This window comes from Tachypleus tridentatus, chromosome 6, assembly GCF_004210375.1.
Source record: "Tachypleus tridentatus isolate NWPU-2018 chromosome 6, ASM421037v1, whole genome shotgun sequence".
In the NCBI taxonomy this organism is placed as follows: domain Eukaryota; kingdom Metazoa; phylum Arthropoda; class Merostomata; order Xiphosura; family Limulidae; genus Tachypleus; species Tachypleus tridentatus.
The window spans coordinates 50,750,262-50,770,666 of record NC_134830.1 but is presented as its reverse complement, the minus strand read 5'-3'; the positions used below and the strand labels follow the sequence as shown (position 1 = coordinate 50,770,666).

At 32.3% G+C, this 20,405-nt stretch overlaps 1 protein-coding gene across 2 annotated transcripts; it reads right to left on the bottom strand.

Annotated features, from left to right (window-relative positions):
• Positions 1-2,631: 2,631 nt before the first annotated feature.
• Positions 2,632-15,874, bottom strand: LOC143252466 (prostatic acid phosphatase-like). Of its 2 annotated transcripts, XR_013029005.1 has the most exons (4): positions 15,160-15,874; positions 12,122-12,215; positions 4,284-4,364; positions 2,632-2,783 (listed from the first exon to the last, which is right to left on the bottom strand). XR_013029005.1 is itself a non-coding variant. In XM_076504635.1 (3 exons), the coding sequence occupies exons 1-3, from the start codon at positions 15,265-15,267 to the stop codon at positions 2,643-2,645; spliced, it is 330 nt and encodes a 109-aa protein (XP_076360750.1). In that variant the 5' UTR covers positions 15,268-15,874; the 3' UTR covers positions 2,639-2,642. The 2 variants fall into 2 exon arrangements, 1 of the variants encoding a protein (XP_076360750.1); XM_076504635.1 differs by lacking the exon at positions 12,122-12,215 and having other exon boundaries at positions 2,639-2,783.
• Between the last annotated feature and the right edge of the window lie 4,531 nt (positions 15,875-20,405).

Here is a 20,405-nt window from a genome sequence, read left to right as displayed (position 1 = left end):
ACTCTTACAAAAGTGACTACAAAAAACATTAAAAAAAACAATTCAAAGATTCCAATACATCTTTTATATTAAACCCTTTTCCTTCACATCATGGTTGTTTAACTATTGTACTACAATTTCCTATTGGTTTGCACTTTAATCAACATGTGGAAGTTCACTGCTATAAATTATCACTTTGAACAAAGGATAATCATGAAGTCCCTGAATTTGGCTGATTTCTTTGAAAGATACATTACTTAGGTAATGACTGTGTATTTAACAACAAAGCAAAATTATGCAAATTATATTATTTAACTTTCCAAGTAAAATATTAATGTTCACCATGTGAGAATGTTCACCAAAATAATCTTTATTTTTATGCTGCAATGATGAAGTGTCACAAAGTGTTCTCATTTCAATTTTAAACACAACAGTTCATAACTTCATTTAAACCCCGTTTCTCTCACCCACTAAATCTAACTCACAAAAGCTTTCTGATAAAAATTAAAACCCTCGAGATTTAAGGCCAAAAACATTTATCTCTTAATATCTAATGAAACTTTGAAGAAAAACTTGGTATCCATGAAGTTTGTGATGTTACTCTAGAGGAAATACCTCAAGTTTACTCTATGGTTCCACATATAACATACAAAAAAACGGTCTTCAGATAAACTGGGACAAGATTTTAAAAAATCAATTTTTAACTACTTATTTAAACCTTTTATTTTATTTACTGTTTAATAAATTACTCAAACTTGTACAAATACACATTAGGAAGGGGTATCCAAGAGCGTATTTTCAGTACATTTGTAATTGTAATATTGTACCCAATTCACTTAAGTGTGGAAGTAATGGATTCAAGGGTATTTTGAGAAATTGTAACTCAGAATTATTTTTCACTGTAGGGATTTTATAATTTCCAATGGCAATCAAATTGTGGCAATGCTGAAATAAGTTACTAAATTTTCTAAAACAATTTATTGGTAGTGAAACAAAACATTATTTTATCATGAGTTTCATACAGTAACAATAAGGACTCCTCCAGTAGTATGTTATACATCTACAACTTGAAACTACTCTTGAATGTTCAAGCTGTTTAATAGTATTAACGCAGGACTTGTATTCTAAAGATGGCTGGCATATGTATTAAAATTTTAAATAAAATAAAGTACAGAACAACGTTTTGACCTTCTTAGCTCATCTTCAGTCTTTATAAATACATTTTTACTTCAAGTGGATTTCTCACCATCCTGAATGCAGGACTTGTTTTACTTCATAATGGGTGTAGTGGTTGTTTGGTACTACTTAGGTAACATTACGAGCGTGAACATTAAACACCAAGTACCTTGTATCACTAACAGAAACTGAAAAGTAATATCTTGATTGTTCAGAGTTGACTTCTTTCCTATAAATTAGAAGAATCTCTTACTCATAGCAACATCTTATTTTTAGCTTTACCAGTGATTTTAGATGCAGCTTTAGATGTTACAGTTTTGTACATATTGAAGTATACTGAATTTGTTGTGAATAAGAGATACCAGTTAAAAGATAAGAAACATTACTTGTTTTACTACAAAAATGAATATTAAAGAACAAACTGTCCTTTTAAACACTATGTACTTAACAGTAAATCCCTAACATGTTGGTGCTAAACAGGATATTTAATACTGCTTTCTACACAATGCACAAGCTTAAGCCTAAAAGCTAGGAAAATATAAGTACAGAAAAACTTACATCAGCACATGATGAACTAACACGCATCTACTGTAGCACATCTTAAGCACACAAAATGCACCATTTTTATTAACATACATACAACATTAGTTTACAGTTGCTGTTTGGTTGTAGCTTAAACTAACTTTTAAACAATTTATGCACAAGTATCATCCTTAATTTTGAACTAACAGACAAGAGAATGCATCTAGATAGAGCATCAACCATAAGATCTTGGGCTACTTTTTCTAACCTAATAGTGGGATTTTACCATCACTCTTTAAAACTCATACCACCACAGTATAAACCCAGCTTTGGCAGTAGTGAGCTCTAACTGTCATTGTATCCATTTACAAAATCAATCACCCTTAGAAATAAAATTGTACTTTACAACCATGGCTCCTAAACAGTGGAGACACAATGTAAAATTATTTGTTTACATGAGAAATTTATAAACTTATTAACTTACTTGATGGTCATTATTAAACCTCTGAGCCATTGGAGATTTCAAAATTCTTAAAACTTCTTTATCAGATTCTGGACATTCTGATTCTGGAAACAACATCTGTTTCCAAATAAAATGTTTAAGTTAACTCATTTCTTTTCACTACATAATAACAAATGTATTATTTAAATTACAGCATATAAAAAGCAGAGAACATATATTAAGATGTTAGCAAAAATAACAAAATCTGCTGAACAGTACACTAATCATTTTTACTCTTAAAAAACCTTCAGAAATGCTAGGTATAGCCACTGACTGTTTGAGACAAAAAAAAAAGAAACAATGAGAGGAACACTTGAAACCAAATTTAACCTTGACAGTTAAATACAATTACAAACATATTTATTACCATCCCTAAGTCCTTAAAAATATTGCTAGTAAAGTTTCATGTTCAAATATCAAAACTTATTTTTTTCTGTGTTTTCAACACTTACACCATCTTCTGCTAAGGAACAGTTTCAATTGGCATCGGCTGCCAATTGAGATTATTATTCCACTTCCAATAACCTTGAGGTTTGTAGAGTGCAGCTAAGTTACATTCAGCACTCTCAAGACAGCGTTCCTTGGCTGAGCTGCGGATGGATATCTATACACACAAAAAAAATATACATCTGAGGCTTTAAAACTATCCAGCTTAAGTATTTACTTTAAAACTGTACTCAATCTTGTGAAATTAATGTAATACCAGTAACACAGTAAACTGAACTATTAACACAGTTCCAAAACTATCAACTTTATGTGGAGAACACAGTAAACTGTAAACTGCTCTGGTTATAGTTCTACAAAACATTAACTGTCAGTGAATTAAAACAAGTTTAGAACAAACTAATACTTAAAACTATAAAACCTAACACAGCAGGACAATTCAATGCTGCTTAAGTAACAGGAAAGTGAGACTTGACAATCACTCAAAGTTTTACAAACTAACCACTAGTTAGTATACAGTTAAAACAACAGATTAGAATGATCAACAGAGAGAGAGAACAACAGAGTAGAATTATCAATGAAGAGAGAAACAAACTAGAATTTAACACACACACACAAACTAGAATGATGAATAGATATAATAAACAAGAATAATCAACAGACAGATAGCAAGATAGTAAACTGCAATAATCAAGAAAGAGAAACTAAAATGATGAACAGAGAGACACAATAAACATAGAATTATGAACAGAGACTATAAACTAGAATAACTGATAGAGAGATGGAGAAACAATAATCAGAATGATTAATAGAAAAAGAGACTAATCTAGAATAATCAAAGATAAAGCCAATAAACTAGAAATGATGAACAGAAAAAAACCTAAAGAATTTACAGCCTGTAAATCAGAAGAATCAACAGAGATACTGAATTAGAAGGATAAACATCAGGGTTACCATAAACATTCTATATCCTTAAAAGGCTTTTGTCAAAATAACTAATGTGAGATGTTACAATGTGTTTGTCTAAATGATACAATGCTGCTTACAAGAAAGTTTCATGCACATACAACTGTAACAAGATACATGCCTAGCATACCTTTCACTAAAATTTGAGACTCCTCATTACAACAGTCAGAGATACAACTAAACAAACAACTCTGTATCTGTCCTTTTAATATCTCAAATGAAAAACAATGAGATTCAAAGTGACTGTGTTAAGTTGGGAACCACTAGGTTAATACAACAAAGACATAGGTTGTGATGAAAGACAGATAGTATGAAGTTACTGAACAAGAAAATTCTATATTAATGTTTTCAGTTATGTCAAAAAAAAAATCAGTGAGGGTATCTTGAAACTAAACAGTAATAATATAAATCAATATTCTAAGATGAAAATTACCACCACCATAGAGAGTATTCTCATTTTAATGCTCAAACTATTATAACAAACCAGTTGTTAACTTAACACTTACATTAGTTGTTATTATTCATATTAATCTTTTCTCTGACCAAAATTATACACTTAATTATCCTTCAGGAAAGTCTAAACACAAGCTGTGGAAAAAACATTTTGTGTTGTAGTTACTTATGTACCTGACACACCTACATCTCAATCAGGATATTATAAAAGTTTCCCATTACTCAAAATCTTAACACCCACCTCTCTTGGATTATCTGTCAGGAAACCTTTGTAATATTTTCTCAAATACTGTCCCAGTTCATACTGTTGTTGCTTCCCAAGCTGAAAGAAATGTGTTAACAACAATGTCACATTTGGGATACTGTTTGGTTATAAGAAAATAACTGAAATATTTCTAAAATAATTTACAAAACAATATTAAAACTAACTTGTTACCAACCAATTAAACCCATCAGGTAAATTGTATATCTGATATCTTATCAGTTCAGGACTTGTGTGTGATATCCATCCATTCCACTTCAATCCAGGGCCTACATCTGATATTTTACCCTAAGCTTCAACCTAGAACCTTTTTATAATATTCTACCAACTCAGACTCAACCCAGAACCTGTATGCAATATTCTACTGCTCATATTTGACCCACAACATTTGCATAACACAACAAATTAACTAAAACTTAAAATTTAAGCTGTTGGAAAATTTAGTAATTCATATTTTAACAGTTCCTGTTAAGAAAACAGGAATTCATAAAACAATTGTGAATATACAACCTAGAAAAAGAAACACACTCTGCACAATAACTACATAAAAAAATGAAAACTATTTAAAAAATTCCCAAATGAAAAATCAGACATGCCTTTGCCTCCTATTACCTTAAAACTAAAATTAAGAAGTCCCTATTGAAGCCATTTTGAAATGTGTAGATACATATAGTCCCAATAATAGAAGGCATTTATTTCTTTACACATATAGTCATGGTTATCTCAAATATCCAGGCTTCTTGTTGAAGGCAAGTCTTTAGATTTTTCCAAGAAACAGCTTTGAGATTTTTGGATCATAAACCAAATGGCCTCTTTTCATTTATAACCTTATGTTCTTACTTGGAAGCCTTAATCCAGTCCATAATTATGATTATCCTTGGCTTTTGGACTTTACTGAACTGACTGGTCACTCTAGAGCACTTGATGAAGACAACCCTGTTTCCTTGGAACTTCTTTACTTTCCCAGACTTTTCACTTGCACTTGTTGCAATGGAATCAGACGAACTGACAGTAGGCTCTTCTGTAAGGATACTTTTCTCTTGTATGGTTCTGTTACTATTTTTCTAGACTTCAGAACAGCTTTGTTTTTGGAAGGGTTTCTTCCCGATTTTCTTGTTACAGGAATATTGCTTTTGAAGCAGTTGTATCAATTTCCCCTTCTTTTCCTTAACAAAGTTCTTATGACTGAACTTGTAGATGCTGTGGTTTGGCACCTGGAAGTGTTCGGTACTAAGTTGTCTTGAGAATGACCTGCCATGCATTTCATCTTTCACATGGTGACTATAAAGGAACTTTTTGCCACTATTTCCATAATTCAAAAAGTAGTTATAAACAACACAAAAAAAGCAGTCTGTGTTCCACATTCATTGTTAATATGACCACATTAACAAATAATTTTCTTTATACCACTGCCAATGCCATTTATTTTTCTCAAATTTATTATGATAAAACATCTATCACACAGCCATGCAGTTAATAATGTGCAAATGAGAATTAATAGAAATTATGTTTGCAACCTGATGGTGTGTTATAAAACTACACACAACTGTTTTACTTAGTTTATGTGTGCAGTAATACAAGAAATGCCCTTTAATTAATTTTTCTTTGTTTCTTCAAATTCTTAAAGAGATTATAATCATAGTAGAAAACTAATACTAATTTTAATCCAGGATATTTGTAAGGTATTCCACCTTTCAAAAGCACTTGGGTTATAAGGGTTTCTATTTCAGCTTTATCAAGACTTTTTGGACCTACATGTTTTTAGCACATTTTCAAACAGTAGTTTCACTGAACCATGGAAACTACTGGTTGCTCAATCACAGATTCTTACAAAATATTCTATCCTGTTCACTTCAACCCACTATCTGTATGTAACATACAATACAGGATATAGGTGTGGTACTCCATATGTACTGGTGTTATAACAGTGATAACAGAAAGACTTGAAAACACTTAGGATTTTAGAAGTTGTATATTACAAAATCACCAAAAGATCAAACAGGTTAAGTTTGATAACCACCTATGAAATGTTACCATATCATTTTAAAGGAAGTGATTATAAATAATTATATTTTTTAATTAAAGTCTGTAAAACCTGTACTGTTACACAATAAAGATGAAAGGAAGGATGAGCTTATTTTTTAAATATATACATACATAAGACTATATTAACCAATAATGCAGTACAATTTTCACTAACACTAGTTTTCATTTAAAGAACCATTCTGTGTTTGTTTACAAAGTATAGTCTAAGTTCATACCAGTACCTCACTACTTTAATAAATCAAATATAAGTACTTAATGATTAAAACAACCCCTTACCATTTGTGATAAAATTCACAAAATGTACAGTTTTTCCAATATTTCTCTTCATTTACCTATTCTGGAGCTCAGACCACAGCTTCTAAAGTCTCATACAATGTATGTTATTTATATAAATATTCTTTCAGAAAACCTCTCATGAAACAGCCCAACTGATGAGTTCTAGTATTCAATGAAAGGCCTCTTGGGCAGTGCCTTCTGAGAGATAGAAGATAAATCTTAAATGCTATTTTTTCACACCTCTGATTTTCAACTGAAAATGAACAGTTATAAATTATGTTTTTTAGTTGCAGTTTTTGTAGAGAAATGTAAAAATACTTCTTGAACAAAGGGAAAATTGCTATAAAAATCTATTTGCTGGTCCCCATATCATAAAATATACCCAAAAATTAAAATACAAATATAACTTACAGGATTGTTCTTGTTTTAACAATTAATACAATACCATGCTTGCTTCTATCAGGAATGAAATATACTACTTTTTGTATCTAAGCTCTTTATACATATTTGTTCATGTATTTTATGGTTTTCAAAATATGTAAATTTGGATGTAAAATATCCCATGCATAAACTAATAAAATAATTCTTAGTTTAGATTAGTGTAACCAAATGTTTAGTATATCTGTATCAATATAACAGATTAATCTTTTTTTTATTTTTTTACTTCATTACATAATCTTCCTAAAGCTGACAATAAGCATTGTAATGATATTGCATTAAAATACATTTAATATTATTGTAATAACATCATTGTCCAAAATACTGTTGTAGTAATCAGAAGCAGTGCTAAATATTTAAGAGGGCTCAGGCCCCCATGTGGGCATTTTTGCCATTTCAGTATTACACTTATCGTGGTTAGCTATCCTAATTTTTCAAGATGCCAACTGACAATTTGGAGCAATGCAAATGGAATTGGGGTATTGGCCCCATTTACTAGTGCCAGTAATGGTAAATAATATTGTTGAATTACATACATTTAATATTTTCCATGACTCAGAGTTTGAGAATTAAGGAAACACATATTTAGTTCGGTTTAAAAATCATAGGTACATATGTTTAAATATCTGTATGTACTTGCCATATTTCTGCATTACAGAATTTTTGGAAACTTTTATAGCTCCATAGAAATACGCAATGAGTGTTTTTTCTAGCAATATAATAAAAACAAAGCAAATAAAACACCACTTCACTAAGAAGCATAGTATAACAGTACAATTTATCGTCCCAGGTTGTCATGAATTTTATCACAAATATTAGGCATATCGATTTCTTGTGCTCAGCCAGTTTTCAGTATTTATACTGTAACATTTAAAGCACTTCATTATGAAAAAAATTCCAAACTATAAAACAAACATTTTTCATTTCCTAGCATGTAAACAAATCCATTTTGTAATAACAATTAACTTTTCATACCTTATAATGGCTTGCATTTTGCACTAAGCTATACAAAGGTTGTGTGTATTCGCCATCCCAAATTTAATGATAGACTAGAAGTAAGGCAGCTAGTCATCACCACCAACTACCAATTCTGGTATTTGGAAAACAAATGCATCTAGCTAATAAGGCTTAACTTTTATAAAACAAATGCTATATATTTCCTAATAAACAAGTAACCTTTAAAGACAAAGCGTTATGGATAACAAATAGAAATTTCACCTCAATTTTTGTATCAGCGAGGAATCTAAATTTCACAATTCTAGAAAAGAATATATATACTTCATTTGAAAATTTGTAGTTGTTTGACATTTTATAGTGCAAAGTAACTAGGCTATCTGTACCAAACAACTGGTAAACAAATAAAATAAGAGAAAATATCATAAAGTGTACAAGGAAATTAAGTTGAAATAACAACAGTGGTTCAACATCAGATAAAAACTTAAATAGAATTAAAAAGGCCAATGACCTTTAAAAAATTAAAAACATTTGTAAAGTATGCAGTGTCACAACTGTCAATGACACTGTCCATCATCAAGGGTAAACCCATGGTAAAAACATGTCTAAACTGGTGCCGTTTCTCAAGGTCATAACAGTATGACAGTAAAATGTGAGCTATCATGACTTGAGTGTCACACAGACCACACACTGATGCATCAGTCCCAGGTAAAAGAAAACGATTAGTTAAAAACTAATCAATGCATAGTCTAGTTAGGACAACTTCTGCCTTCTGATCCTTATGGAAACTAGACGGCCAAAATCCAATAGAAAGTTTTATCTGGAAAAGCTTGTTATCACATTTCTCATTCCAAGTCAACTGCCAACTGGCACAGAGCCGAACCTTGAGTAGAGGACTGTAGTCCATATATGGAACAAGCTCGGCAGTGATAGCGTCAGAGCAGACAAGACTTAGCTGTAGTGTCAGCTAACTTGTCCCCTCAAATATCAACATGACCTGGTATCCAGAAAAATTGGATAAAAGTAGATGATAAAGATAAATGGGGCAGTCAGTTTTGAATATCAATGAGAATAAGGTGAGAACTAATGTGAAATGATTCAAGGGCCAATGGAGAGCTAAGTAAATTGGCATAAATAGTACAGTTTGTATACTGCAAACCTTCTACATGATCCAAAGCAAGAGAAGTGATGTACAATTTGGTAGTGAACAGAGAAATTGTAGAGAGAATCCAGTATGCAACCACTGAATTACAACAAACCATGGAAGAGCCCACAGAGTACCTGATTTTGAACTATCCATATAAATGGGAATGGAAAGATACTAAGCAAATAGAAGATGGTACTTCCAATTGGGAGTATCTACCTTCTTCAGATGACTCAAAGAAAGGTCACACTTGGGGATGGTAACAAGTCATAATGGGATGATGCACTGACCTGTGGAGACAAAGGCCAGAAGGAATAATGGCAGACTGTGTATTCTGAAAAACATGGCCCACTGAGGGAGGAAAACACAAACCCAGGTAGAATGCCATGGTAAGGATCAAAGTTTTAAAGCATTCATTAAAGACAGTTTCAAATGACAGAGGTGTAGAGGAGGTTCATGAGACTCAGTGTACAAACTCTGGACTGGAGAAATGTGGAAAGGCCCCACACATAGCCAAAGCCCCAAATGATGAACAGGGTCCAACAGCCTTCAAGGCCAAGGTTCTGACAGAGCCATAGATCAGAAACCCATAATCCACTTTTGACTGAACGAAAGCACAATAATCTCGAGCATAGAAAATCAACCTGCTCCCCAAGAGGTGGGAGAGAGGTCATGCAGGATGTTCAGTGGGCCTTGTACACTTCATGCATAGCTGCTTGATGTGTGGAATGAAAGTCAGCTTACAGTCAAATATAAGCCCCAAGAACTTGACCTCAGGACACAGGAAGCACAACTTCACTAAGACAGAGCTCAAGATTGGAGTGGAAACCTATTGGTGGCAAAAGTGCATCTAGACAGTTTGAGAGAAAAGGTAAAACTGTTTGCTGTGGTCCACTTTAGTAAACAATTGAGAAAAATCTATTATTGCTGCTCCATACACCTCATGCTCAATGACTGACACAAGATGTGGAAGTCATCGACAAAGTCCATTTGCAACTGTAGGGGAAGTTGTCCATGAAAAGCATTAATCTTTGTAACAAAAAAGTGGAATTCTCAAGACACAGCCAAGTTCCTGTGGGCAACAATGGGAAAATGTCAAAAACACAAAGTTGGAATCACTGGTTCATTAAAAAAATTGATAAAAATGGGCAAATGGCCATGCAACCCATGAGGGGAGGTCTCACAGAATGCCATACCTCTACATTGTATCATAAGCTTCCTCAAGATAAAAAAAACAGAAACAAGATGTTGCTTGAGAAAGGCTTCCCTGATTGACATTTCAAGACAAATCAGGTGGTATATGGTGGAAAACTGTCATTGAAACTCAGTGGGTGGATGAGAGGAGGTTATCTGATTCAAGGAACCAGACAAGACAAGCATTAATCGTGCTCTCCAAGATCTTACAAAGACAGCTAGTCAAAGCAATTGAACTATAGTTTGAAGGAATCTCAAGATCCTTCCTGGGCTTGAAAAAACAGAGGACAATAGCTCAGTGCCAAGCAAAGTATTCTCCTGCTAGATCCAATTAAAAATCAACCAGAAAAGTAATAAGAGAGAGATGGTACAGCATCTTGTAATGAATATCATTGGGTCTGACTGGTGTACTACCAGACCAATGAAGAGCAAGCTTGAGTTCCATTAGTGTAAAGTCACTTATTTTACTAACAAGATTTATAACCAGAACACAGATAACTGGTTCATCTACTCACTAATTAATTAAGCAACTGTAATTAACTGATTAGTGTAGTGGATGCTTCTTTACCTACAGAATAAAAAAACATTATCTAAAGGACTACAAATCAAAATGAAACACTACTTGTATTCCACCATTATATGAAACTTTTTTATCTTTTACACTCTTCCTTGCAGCACTGTTTAGCTGTGAATATAACAGATCTAGTGTGCTGCAGTGAAAGTAGAAAATTCAAAAATAGATTAGGCCTGTTGATTGTCTTTTTTTTTTCACCAAAATTCACATTCTGGTGAATAAAAGGAATTCACAAGTAAAGTCTTTCTTGTAAGAGCTACAGGTATCCAAAACATGTTTACTACAATTTGCACAAGAATAATGAATTCATTTTTTCACTTAATCCTAAAGAAGATAGATCCAACTACTAAAACCATTAAGGTTTGATTATTGTTGTAGTTTTTAATGCGATTTTCCTAACCATTTTTATTACTACTATGAATGTAACTATTTTGAATCATTTGAAACCTAAAAACATCAGCTAAAAACTCCAAACAGTTTGGTTTGGGAGTTGTCGAAGCTTCTAAAATTGAAACTTGCAACTGAATGCTTCTATTTGAAATAATTATGACTGTAAACTATCAGAGACTTGGTTACACAAACAGAAGTATTTATTTAAACATCCGATGAAAATGCTACAATGCTGTTAAATAAAGGAAAATTTTTTTCCTGGGTTTGTTTCTTTTTTTAGAAAACAATACATCAGTTTTGCATCCTTTATTACAAATTAAACTATATACATCACAAAGTTATTGGTTTAATAAAAGACTAGTCTAAATATCATCCTTAAATCATTTTAATTATATGTAATATGTATATTTGAGGTTAAATTTTACATTTGTACATTACTTTCAATAATAACTGAAATAAATTTTATCTTACAGAAGCAACCAATGGATTAACTTTCCCAAACTAATAGTTTCTTTCAATTATAAACAAACATATCCACATAATACTCTTGTCAAATACCTTCAAATGAATAATATGAAGTGTATACTATACAAATCATTTCAACAAAACATCACATATTTCCATCATATATTCCTATAACCTTTGCTTTTTTTTTTAATATATCATCATAAATTGTTTTTCAAATGCAATATTATATCAAACATTTTTCATGTACATTCACATTGCTATAAAACTTTAAAACAGTTCCTGCCACTCACCAAAATACCTGTACCAAATAATCTTTATAAAACTTTTCCTTACGTTTGTTAATCTTCCGAGTCCTTCTGGCCATGTATAATTTTTATTTGATCTGTATCAAACATTCTAATGGTGTGCGATCACCATGGCGATAAAGCTGTAATAACACTTATACATTATATGAAGTTAAAATAAATCTAACAATACAACATGTAACAAGTACAAATGTGGATCTCCTAATACACATCTATTAACACATACACTGTACTACATGGTAACATGAAACTTTCACTTTACTAGCACATCTAATGAAAACTACACATTTCATTTACTATATATTTAGCCAATAAAACAAAGTGCTTGTATACTGTTTTGTAATAACTCATATAGAAATTTATTTAGCTTACCAGGATTCACAAGTCTTTTACTTTGTCACAGATATAATTTTACCTTGGTTTTATACTTGGCTTTTTAATAATAACTAAACAGATAGCTTGTACCAAGAAAACAGCTGAATGTTTACTAGAAATGGGAATTATACTCTTAACAAGGTTCTGCAGTTTTTGGTTCTATAAACAATCCTTCAGGTATTAACGTTAAAAGATAAACACGCTCAGGGATTGTATCATGTCTTGGAATAATAAATTACTTACTAATATTAATAAATCATATTAGAAAGTTGAAAGTTCTTTTCTTTTTTCAGAGTGATTCTGCACATATTTGAAATAAAATCTTTGGATTGTAAAAAAAAAAAGTTTGATGGGATCAGGATGTTAAACACCATTTGATTTACAGAGTTAATGAAAATCATATTTTAGGAAATTTCAAAATATTTTATAGACTGTATTAAACACACATAAAACCGGTAATTTTATTTGTGAGAAGCTGGCTTGAAAATTATAAAAGAAATGTTGTCACCAAACTTCCTCATTTGACTGAGTTTTCTTGAACAGAGATGATACTTGTTTGGATTTTTTGCAATTGACCAGGCTACTGATGTTGATATTTAAATTTATATAGAACATAAATAAGAATTATCAACTGTCTATGCTACCAAAATTTTAGGTTTATAAAACATTACTATATAAAGATTTAAGGCTTCAATAATCCAAGCTTGCATAATCTACCAGTGACTGTCACCATAGCAGCTTGTTGATACTTGCCTAGAAATTATATCCTATTTATTACTTGATATGAAGAGAAGCAAGTAAATAATCCACATAAAATGAAAAACAGTCATATATAGTCTCTAAAAGATATACTTAAGAACATTAATTTTTGGTTTTAAAATTTAAAGGGGAATACACATCTGGTGTTTGCAAAACCCACAAGAGCACATCTGCATTGTAGATACACTGTACTGCAGCCAATTAGAATACCTACAGCTGACTTTGATAAACCAATGCTCTACTTATCAGCAACAATTCTAATCAGGTTATCATTCAGAGACAGCAGGATATAATGTTAATTCTGGTGTTCTTTATGTCAGAGTTTCAAAAAAGATTATTTCAAAGATCTACAAGATTATTTTAACAATGAAAAAACTGGGTGGATAATCTGATTAAAAAAAAGGGAATGTTTATATTATTTTTTTCAAGATCCAAAGTTAAAATTCTTAGGGTATCTAAGCCTCATCATTTTATAATTTTACAGCCAATTAAGAGATTATGGACCCAACTAGTTTTATAATTCCAATTATTTAATAATGTATTCTATTAATATTCAAACAAGTCCAGTTAATTTACCAATATAAAGATCAAACTTAGTGTTAAAGAATACAAAATGTCCATCTTTAATGGAAGTTTAAAAAATAAAACAGTTTGTTCCTCTTTGACTAGCCAGCTGTACACTAGAACAATGATTGTGGGTTGTTTCTTTGTTTCATTTAGCATTTGATTGGTTGGTTGTTTTCTCTTTTGTGTTAATTGATTTTTTTAATAATAATAATAAAAACATAAACTGATTTTCAAGATGTCCTTTAGCCCCACATCTCCAAGCAGCTTAATCACATGACTTGCATTCTTTTGTTGTGGAGGTTCATACTTTCCATGTATGGTTACATGGCAACATGAAAGTTGCATACAGTCTGTAGGATGCACTTCCAAATTGATAGAATTTTAAATGGAGCTGAAATGATTAGCCAATTAAAAAACAAAAACCACAGGAAATGATGTTATTTTTCATTACAATGCTATGTACAAACAGAGACTTTAACAGAAAATAACATTTGATATCCAACAACCCTATCAATGAAGCAAATATAGTCCACTAATAAATATTTGTATTATACTTAAATGCCTCTTTTCTATATACATGAATGAAAATTTTAGTAAGCAAATGTTTAGCTTGTGTGAACATAATATTCACTTAAAAATGGAAGATACTGAACTTCCTATAAACTATAAAACAGTTTTTAAATTTTGTATTTGCAATAATTACAAAAAAAAAAAAATACTGGTCTTTCAGATTTTGAAGAAATCTTAATATTAGATATGATTACATTGCTTTTCTTTTTAACTAGAAATTACACCAGTAAAGGTGAGGGACTTTACATAAGCTTTATTTAGGTAATTTTGTCTATGATATTATACAAGAACATACCAATAACTTTCAGTGAAGAATATATGCTTTTTTCCAGTAAATTGGTCACTTAGGACCATTAGATATAACAACTGTGTGGATTTGGCAAAACTTAAGACCTAGACAAATGCATTTTTATTCAAACCTGTAATGGTTTTTGAACAGCATATACAAAAAAAAAAGTATTTAACTGGAATTTAAATACCACAATCATTAGTGTAATAAGCACATTCTGAAACTGAAATACAGACCTCCTGAGTAGCAATTTGTAATGATTAGAAAAATATTTAAAAAACACACTTTACATCTTATATTTACATACCACTGACTTGCAATCATAATAACGTGTAACTTTATTATTATTATTATTATTATAAAAATATCTATAAATCCAGCTTATTTTTTTCCCATACATTAATTCTAGTCTTTTGATAACTGTTTCAAATGGTGAAATAGCAAAAATATAACCGGTCTCTATTTTTACATTAAATTATGTAAATTAGATTAAAAATATAACTTACAATTTGAAGAAGTTGAAGTGAGCTTTGATCACCCGCTTTCACTGTCACTATCAGTATTTGTAAAAATACACAGTAGAAAATATCCAGGAAATACTTTCTGATTAACATTTCAAAAGCAGAACACTATCGTATTTATAAAATATAATGCAAGTGATGTAAAACAAATTCCCAGCTTGTAATAATGTTGGGTAACAAAAATACAAATGTCGATGAAAAGAAAATTGATATTTTCAAATGTATAATTTTTTACTTAAAAGTTTAAGATAAAAGAAAAAATTGTGTTTTAAAAGCCTTTGACTTTATTGTTATTCGAATTGGAAAGATTTGAGCTGCAACCCACGCAAGTTTTGGTCTGTACTAAACTCGTAAAAAGGTTTTAAAATTACCCGACTTCAGAAAGTTTCCTCTATAGCCTTCACACGTAGCACACGTTTAACATCATTACTACTAACATACTAGGACTTCAACATTAGCACTAAAAAAATAACAACAGACTATTACACGTACAACAAGAGATTAAGCTCGAAAATTTTAAAAAATATATTGAGTTTAGATGTTGTCTTTAAATACTATTAACCACCCGTCTACATCCCAGAATATGTAAACTAAAAACGTTTGCACTAATGGTAGAGAATGCAACCACAACTACCATACGTAATACATTCCAGTTCCTACACATCTATTACTACCGTGTTTCTCCGAAAACGAGACAGAGCTTATATTAATTTTCACTCCAAAATATGACACTAGGGCTTATTTTCGGGGGATGTCTTATTTTGATATATTAAAAAATGAAGTTACAAAGTAACACTATTAAACTAACCATTTAAAATAAACTATTATTAAACTATTAAACTAACTGATTAATACTTAAACAAACTAATTAACTAACTATTAAACTAATTAATAAATTAATTTTTTTTTATTTCTTTCCTCTTCCTGCCACTCTTAACTAGGGCTTATATTAAAACTATCCCCAAAAATCACACTAGGTCTTATTTTATGGGTAGGTCTTATTATCGGAGAAACACGGTAAATAAAACAAAACAACAGAAAACATTCAACATTTACTTCTTCCATCTTGACATATAGTGGCGTTATTGTATTTATCCTGCTTTAAGTTGTCTTTTACTCAGTACAGCGAACAAAAATAAATATAAATGTTAATTACACATAAATTATGTCGATATTCTTTAAATGTATTAGTTTACATAAAAGTTTAATATAAAATAAAAAACTTGAAACCACACTTTCTTCAACTCTTAGTAATGGGTCTAGAAATTTGGATGATCCCATAAATCGATTTATATCGAAGCCATACGTTACTTTCACAATCATCAGGTGGGTTAAGGCGTGCGACTCGTCATCTGAGGATCGCGGGTTCGCATCCCCGTCGCGCCAAACATGTTTGCCCTTTCAGCCGTGGGGGCGTTATAATGTAATAGTCCATCCCACTATTCGTTGGTAAAAAAGTAGCCCAAGAGTTGGCGGTGGGTGGTGATGACTAGCTGCCTTCCCTCTTGTCTTACACTGCTAAATTAGGGATGGCTAGCACAGATAGCCCTCGAGTAGCTTTGTGCAAAATTCAAAAACAAACAAACAAATTAGCCCAGCATAGCCACGTGTTTAGGGAACTTGACTCCCAATCTGAGGGGCGCGGGTTCAAATCCATGTACCACCAAATATGCTCACCCTTTCAGCCGTGAGAGCGTTATAATGCCACAGTTAATTCTACTATTCGTTGGTAAAAGAGTAGTCCAAGTATTGGCGGTGAGTGATGATGACTAGTTGACTTCCCTCTAGTCTTTCTAATTAAATTAGGGACGGCTAGGGCTTTGCGTGAGGTTAGAAAAATCGAACCTCACTGTGTAGGAAACAGAGTGATTGACTATAGATACTACTGCCTTGGGAGAAAGTTTTTCATATACTGGGAAAGTTTATACGCAAATTTCTCCGCTATCTACTTCCAACAACTGGGCTTTAATTAACTACTCGTACACGTTCCACGAAAAATTACTTCATGTGTTTGTACGTTTGTAATGTACAAGTGTTCAACAAATATTCCTCTTCATTATACCTTTACCAGGTGTGCGTAAAAACGATGGATAAAGAAAATTATCACGTGTTGGACTTCTACTTGCCTTGGAAGGGGATTTGTACGAGTCCCGCTGGTTACGCTCATATATTTATACTACTGATATGATTTTCTCTAGTTTCTTGGGTTATGACTTGAGAATTCCTAGTTTGAAAATCCAAGGCCACATTTCCAAAATAAGTAAAAAAATTAATTCCTAGCTGTGGATACGAGTAAGTAATAAGTGGTTAGTGGAACAGCTTTTGATGATAAACTTTTAAAGATGTTTTTTATATCATTCTGTAGAAAGCGTGTTTAAATTTTTCTTTGTGTTTAAGTAGTTTCAGGTAGTTAAGAAAGACATAAAAATAACACATTAAAAACATATTTCATCAATCATAAAAACATACATTCCCTTTGAGAAACATTGCTGTAGACAACAGCTGAGCTAGGTGTAGTTGAAAAGTACAAATTGAAAACCTAAAGTATCTATTTTGTCTATCCCACTCTAGTACAGCGGTAAGTCGACGGACTTACAATCCTAAAATCAGGGGTTCGATTTCCCCTCGGTGGGCTCAGCAGATAAACCGATGTGGCTTTGCTATAAAAAAACACACACACACACTACTTTGTCTAAAATATTACTCAGATGAAGGCACATTACGTTGTGTTATATAATAATAGTAACGAAAACTTTTTATTCTAAAATTACTGGGATGGAAAAGTATCAACAATTAGATATCTTTTGGGGTGGGGGGATCTAAATCACACATCACTGCACTCACAGGGTTGATGTACACGTTAGGTGGTAAAGACAGGAGTTCTCTACTATCTCATATTCTACCGTTCCAACATACCATCATTTTAAAATAAGATTTTTGTTACTAGTCTCTGCATTTTCTAAGAGCCGAAGTTTTGACTTCCAAAGGAGGTATAACTTATAGATGTAAGGCACAATTTCAACAACTTATTCGGTTCTATTTTGTTGGGAGCCATAATATAATCTACAGATATGACTTCTTGAAGCAAGGTAAGTCATGCCCAAGATACTGCGTGCCGCGGTAAGAGGTGTACGGTAGATTATCTGCTTCCATATAAAACACATAATAAGTTACTGAATGTTACATGCTGCTATAGGTGTGAGAAGGCACATCTTAGGGAGTGTTTTGGTGTATAGGCTAATCGTGGGCATACTGTGGTGCACGAAATACAGCTGACAGAGAGGAAGAAAATCGATATTTTTGCAGTTCACTTTCTAGACTTCAAGTTCCATACTTGATTGGGGAAAAGGTTTTTGTCTCTATCCCTTTGGCTCGGTTTTCCTCGAAGAACTGACATATGCGGTACTATACACAATGCACAGACCGCCATATTTAAACGGATCCACCTCTATATAGAGATTACTGTCTGATAAAGTGACTTTCACCAAACTTTACTCCGTGTTTTGTAGTCACTGTAAGAAGTAACACACTACCTTCAGTGTAAAGAATCTGTAAAACAATATAGTATTTTGTAGTGACGTTTTCATAAACATTTTATCCTATTTTAGAAAACCTAATAAACTGTACGATATTCTAGCCAATGTATTTTAACTTCAGAGATAAGAGGAGTAATGAATGATCAGTATGTAACCTGGAAACAGAACATGGTCAACAGCTTGTGACACAACTAGCATGTAACCTGGAAACAGAGCAAGGTCAAGAGTTTGTGATACAACCAGCATGTAACCTGGAAACAGAGAAAGGTCAACAGATTGTGACACAACTAGCATGTAACCTGGAAACAGAGCAAGGTCAACAGCTTGTGACACAACTAGCATGTAACCTGGAAACAAAACAAGGTCAACAGTTTGTGATACAACCATCATGTAACCTGGAAACAGAACATGGTCAACAGCTTGTGACACAACCAGCATGTAACCTGGAAACAGAACACGGTCAACTGCTTGTAAAACAGCCAGCATGGAATATGGAAACACAGCAAGGTCAACAGTTTGTGATACAACCAGCATGTAACCTGGAAACTTAACATGTGGAATAACAGTTTATAACTACACGTGGTAAAAAGTAGATTAAATATTTGAATTAGTTTGAGACAAGACGCAACGAGGAAAAATAATACATTATTTATAATATCAATAAAATACCCTTGTTGGTGCCCGATTCAGATAAAAAATATTTTTAACTTGTAGAGAACATGTTAACGTATGTGAACTTCGTCATGTTTGTCATGTAAACGTTTGAGCAAGTGAATAATTTAGTCCCCCGCTAGTACAGCGGTAAGGCTACGGATTTACAACGCTAAAATCAGGGGTTAGATTCCCCTCGGTGTACTCAGCAGATAGCCCGATGTGGGTTTGCTATAAGAAAACACTCAAACACACTGAATAAATTGTCTAAAACTAAACTGCCCTCTATGTGACACGTACTGAACTGTACAGACAATTAATTTCCCTTCCTCTCTTTTTATATATATTTTGTTAATTTTATGCTTCTAATTAGGTTGAAATAATATTCTGACGAACACGACATTTAAAATGAAAACTCCGTTAAACTATAAAAAATGATTTAATTTTTATGACATACATACGTCGACGTTACTTTCTAACCACCTGAATTTCTTTGAAAGCGTCCACTTAACATTAAATAATTTGGCCAGTTGTAATCTAGTGGTTAGCTTGTCAAAGGGTTCGAAATGTTGCGTCCACTGATGGGTATGTTAGACGTTTTCTTGGCTTGTTCTAAATTTCAAATCTACACCGTTGGTTATCTGTGCTCTGCCCCATGCGGGAATTTAAACCCATTTTTTAATACTTGAAGCCTATTGAAGTAACTCTGAGCCATTACGTAGAATGTTTGATGTCTTCTTTGTTTGTTGTAAAACAGAAAGCTAATCAATAAACTATCCGTGCTCCGTCCACTACAGGTGTCGAAAACCGATTTTATTTTTTTTATTTTTTTACGATATAAGCCTTTTGACATATCGCTGAGCCGCTGGGAGCGTATTCGATATCTGTTGTATATTTGTTCTAAAGCACAAAACTAAATAACAGGCTACCTGTACTATTGACATTGCTGGTATCAAAACCTGAATTTTATCTATATAAGCCCACAGCTGAGCCACTTGGGGTGTGGTTATGCTGGATATCTTTAAAAATATGTATTATAGTACG